The sequence below is a fragment of the Epargyreus clarus genome, unplaced genomic scaffold (assembly GCF_041222505.1).
Source record: "Epargyreus clarus isolate Ecla_fem2 unplaced genomic scaffold, WU_Ecla_fem_2.2 ptg000024l, whole genome shotgun sequence".
Lineage (NCBI taxonomy): Eukaryota > Metazoa > Arthropoda > Insecta > Lepidoptera > Hesperiidae > Epargyreus > Epargyreus clarus.
In genome coordinates this window covers 8627731-8633137 of record NW_027332231.1, presented here as the reverse complement: position 1 = coordinate 8633137, position 5407 = coordinate 8627731, and the positions used below count along the sequence as shown (strand labels likewise).

The following is a 5407-nucleotide window of genomic DNA, read 5'->3' as shown; positions in this document are numbered from 1 at the left end:
GCTGGTCACCTTACCATTAGCTGGTTACTGAGATCATGATCGTTTCCTACTTCAATCGTAGAAAAAAATGAATTATTAATTGTTGCATTCTTACAGACTCTCCAGTACTGGTAAGGATAAAGTAAATACGACTATATCTAAACCGTACTCCACTACAAGCTATCGAGTGGGAATAAGACTTGGCGATAAACGACAGAAAGTACAGAAAAGCTTGACTCGGAAGCCAGTTAAAACGTATGTTGTTGATCTATTAAATTACCTTAAAAATCTAGTATTAATAGTTAGTAGTATACCGCTGTTTAGGGTTAATCCTTAGGTTTATTGACATTGATTAATGGTAATAATCTTGTTCTATAATGTTTTGGCAGTCGTCAACCCATTACCGCTGCTAGGAACGGGTTCCCTTCTAGAGTGAGGCTGGTTTAGGCCATATACCACAACACTGAAGGTGGTAGAACCCTTTGTGGTTCGACTCCGGCGGCACCACCGCCACACCTATTTCTACCTAATAACAGCAGTGTTAGGCGCTGCTGTGTTCCGGTTTGAAGGGTGTGGTAAGGGAGACAGACTTTTCCGAGGCGTTCCAGCTTAGTCCTCAGGGGTAGCGGCGCATCTGTGGCCGACCTCAGGTAGGAATATCTAATCCTATCTGGGGTTGATTACAGATGTCCATGGGCGGCAGTAGCCACTTACCATCAGGTGGACTGCATGCACGTCTGCTACTCTCATATTATAAAAAAAAAACACTGCCCTAGTTCGCATTGGTAGAGCTTACACAACCTCTAGACCTTTTTTTTCATTTTCAGGCATGTAGGAAACCTACATGCATTTTCAGGCTTGTAAGAAAACTACATGCCTGAAAATGTTTGTGACTCAAGTGGCAATCAATACTATTAATTGTAACATTACACAGGGCTGTCAAATAAGGATTGCATGCATTGCATGTTTAAACATAATGTAGAACGTCTAAAATTACGCAAACAAGAATGTCTGGTTTTATAATATCTCATGGGATTTAAAAAATCTGTTTCATTTGATTTACTAGCACGGAGAAGAAGAAAATGAATGTTACCGAGGATAAAACGCAGCCTACTAAAGGCAGCCTTCGAATGGGCCATTGGAGTAAACAAGACAAATGGCCCAAAGTACAAAAGCGTCGGCTACGGGATAAATCGTATGTTCTTATACTTTTTATAACAATAAAGTGTAACTAGAGGTGGAACATAATAATTTAAGGAAGATTTAGTTTATTCATATACACAAGGTGGCAGTAGATAGATAGTAAAGTGTATGAATATTCTGTACTATTGTTTGTACATATATAAAACTTCAGTTTTATGATGCGCAATGTTTTATGTTTTAATTATTAGTCTGTAATCTATTAAGAATAAATCTATTTTTGAATAAATAAGTACAATAACTATTTTCATATTTTATGACGGCTGAAAAAGAAGTTTTAAATAGTAAATTGAAAAAATAAATTTTATATTTAAGTATGTGCTTAGGAATATATTCTGTAAAAAAAAACATATTTTATACTTAAGTATGTACTTAGGAATATATTTTGTAAAAAAATAAACTCAAAATCAATAGAAGGAAATTGTTTTTGTTTTAATTCTTTTGCATACAAATCTCTTAACTCTTAATCTTTATTTTTAAAGGCGCACAACAAATACGATAAGGCTTACTCAAATGAATATGATGCAACTGGACGATGAATCGTAAGTGTTGTTTAAAACATTATTTTTATGTTAATAAGTCACAAATTTTCAAAAACGCTGTCTCACACGTTTTTATAGTAATGAACTAGCAAATAACGTAAATGTTTTGTTTCAGGAAAAAAACGGAATCTATCTCACCGCTATCAGAAGATCCCAACATAAATGAAGTTTTAAGTCCATATACCGTTAGTTTCATTTCATTTTTGATTTTTGGACAATATTACGAGTTTCAATTATGTTAAAATTCGTGACATTATCTGTGCTGTATATAACATTATGCTAAGAAAGAATGAAGAAAGAAAGAATACTTACACAAATCGACACACAATACAGAAATCTTTTATGAATTTACATGTAAACTAAGGGTAGTTAACCCTTAATAATAATTTTCTTTCAGTTAAAACAACAGATGACGCGAATCGCGACAAAATTCATAAATGCGAACATCACAGTGGAAAAAATTGGTCGAACACTAGAGTACAATGATATCGTGCTTTTGAAAATAACCCAACGTGTTACAGAAATTCGATTCAGAGCTGATGATAAGAAATACGAAGATGATGATGGGCAAAAGAAGATAATATTCATAGTTCACGGCTTAAGTGTTATGGGGATGTATGCCATCGACTGTTTGGCGGAGGAAAAGTATTTTGTTCAACTTGTCTCTTATTATTTAGAACATTTAGATAAATTCGACGTATTTTTGATACCGATGGCTAATCCTGATGGTTATGGATTTAAGGTATTTTTTCCTATTGGTTTTTAAAATAAATGCATTATATTTAGAAATTGTTGGATAAAGGGATAATTTTTAATTGGAAACGCTGAGGGCGTACTTATATTCGTATTTGTATATCTCGTTTTAATATTTCACTGATCTGGACTAATGATTCCATTTAGCAAGGATTCCAAGCCATATGCATATTATACAGGGTGAATTTTTCAAATAGGCCTTCAGGGCCAAATCCGACACTATAAGGATTAGCGAAAAATGCTGAAAGGAGTTACGAGGCCGATTTTGATAAAAACTAAAACTGCATCAGTAGTTTTTTTAAATACTTTTTTCCTTAGCCGGGAATCGAACGAGTTCATTTTGAAAAAAAATATACCTTTATATTATTCCACTATCTGATAGTGTCGCTTATAAGGATCAATTTCTGGAAAGTAAAGTTATGTGACAAATTAAAAGAAAAGGAAAATTTTGAAGAAGATTTTGATGTTGCAGGCCTCGTAACTCCTTTCAGCATTTTTCGCTAATCCTTATAGTTTCGGATTTGGCCCTGAAGGCCTTTTTGAAAAATTCACCCTGTATATTACACAAGTCTTAGTGGTAAGTGGCAAATGCCGGCTACGCCTACATATGTATTGTCCTTAGATAAAATGCGAGTTCTACCTGAGGTAAACATATGAGTCAAGTTTATGTTGCGCCTTTTTACTTCCCAGGTGGAAACGTGGAATAAGAACTTATCCCCACAGGAAGCCTGTCCAGGAGTAGCTCTGGACCGTAACTTCGATATCGCCTGGAACTCCTCCCGCATCATCAGCTCGTGCAGTCAGCAGTACCCTGGACCCGTACCCTTCTCGGAACCAGAGACGAGAGCCATACGGGATATCATGCATCGTTACAGCCACAAAATAATTGCATATATCCATGTGCATGCTGGGACATACTCTCCAGAAGTTTTTAAGGTAGAGCAAAAAGCACAAGTAAAACAAAATTCCCCGAATGATGATGAAAATAACAAAGACGAATGAAGCTTATTTGTAGACTTTCTAATTACCCGAATGTAGACCCGAATCTTCATTTTCAACTAATTTTTATCTTATTTCATATGTTATTAAAACATAACATTAAAATAATTCCATGTTCACGTTAGGTATTCAGATATTTAAGCATGGCGTTTAAACTGTGTCTGGGTACATGTATTCGATACATATATCATATTATATAACCAAATTCATATAGGACTTCCATTTGTACGAACTAATAGGAGTTCTACATGAGGTTTTATTCATTTTAACAGACCACCTGTATCCAACAGACCGTCTAATAGGTTTCTAGAAAGGCAGGACAGACGAAAGTTAGGAACCTGTAAGCTTAGTCATTTTTTTATATACGTAATTTTAATATCATTTTCATTTTCATTCTGTTATTTACGTTTGTTTTTTAGTTATTTGCTGTAGATAATACATTTAGTATAGTGTAATTGGTGTCGCATCGTTGGTCAGAGTTGCACGACGTACAGGGCCGCACTGAAAACCAGTCGCCGGAGTCTGTTATTTCTCACAGGCATCGGCACAGACTGAGTGCGACCATTTTTGCTGCTATACTGTATCGTTTACGTCACGTGTTTTTTTTATTTGTTATTATTTTTTATTGTGTCCCTTCCATTGTTATTATTTTCTTTTGTATGTTGTAACTTGTACAGCATGTAAAATAAATGGTTTCTTTTTTTCTTTCTTCTTTCTATTTACCTACACAGGGCGACGCAGTTCTCTATCCGAGAGGTTATTCAGATGTTCAAACAGATGACGACAAGTATATCGACTTGAAAGGAGAAATAGATGAACTGATGAGGAAGGCGAGCTTCCAAGTATACACGGTTACGGTGGAGACACTTCACAACTGGTATGGAAGGGTTACCGGAACTAGCGTGGATTATGCCTCTACGGTACGTGGGATAACGGCTGCAAGAATTACTTGCCCCACTACTGGGGCTGGGTGACTTTTTTTATAATATAGGAGTAGCAGACGAGCATGCAGTCCACCTGATGGTAAGTGGCTACTGCCGCCCATGGATATCTGTAATCAACCCCAGATAGGATTAGATATTCCTACCTGAGGTCGGCCACAGATGCGCTGCTACCCCTGAGGACTAAGCTGGAACTCAACAGAGCTGAATACTGCTGTTTTAAGGCAGAAAAAAGTGTGGCGGCAATGCATCCTAAGTCAAAACAAAAAAGATTCTACCAACTTCAAATATAAATAATTAGCAATATCATAATCTATTGACAACAATCGTTTCAGTAGAGCTAATGAACTAAAAATTTGAACCAAATTACTTATAATTTCATGAAAATATTTTTTTGCAGGTATATGGAATTCCATATGCTATGGAGTTCGTGATGCAGTTATACGAGGACGGAGAATGGCTGACGGTGCCGTCAGCCGAGGCCACCTCCACGCACGTCGTGGTGGAAGTCTGGAAACGGGTTATAGACGTTGTTATGAATAATATATGGAACAGCTTTCATAGTAATGAACTTTGACGTTTCAGTATGAATATGTTAATGAAATATATTTATAAAAAATAAAATTTTTGAAAGTATTCTTTGTCATTATATGCTTCACCTTAATATATATATTGTAATTTTATTAAGACTTAATTTTTAGTTTAAAACAGGATAGAAAAATAGTACATTACAATACGAGGACGAAAAATTTTTTTCTGACAAGTGTGAGTTTGCAGGCCGAGCCGCAGGCGAGGACTGCAATCACACGAGTCAGAAAAACATTTTTCGTCCGCGTGTTGTATAAAATTTTATATTACGGGGTCGGAAATGGGGGTTTTGCGCACGCGAAGCGTGCGTAAAACGTCAATTTACGCACGCCGTGATATAAAAATATTTTTTAAACTTAATAATTGGAATTGTAAAAAATGGCGCTTAAAATTTAGATCTATATA

At 35.8% G+C, this 5407-nt stretch overlaps 1 protein-coding gene across 1 annotated transcript; it reads left to right on the top strand.

Moving 5' to 3' along the window:
• Positions 1–1061: 1061 nt before the first annotated feature.
• LOC140752554 (carboxypeptidase O) lies at positions 1062–4991 on the top strand. The gene is made up of 7 exons (XM_073086892.1): positions 1062–1174; positions 1662–1721; positions 1837–1906; positions 2119–2463; positions 3165–3410; positions 4205–4393; positions 4815–4991. Exons 1-7 carry the CDS (start codon positions 1062–1064, stop codon positions 4989–4991), a joined length of 1200 nt encoding a protein of 399 aa, XP_072942993.1.
• The last annotated feature ends 416 nt before the right edge of the window (positions 4992–5407 follow it).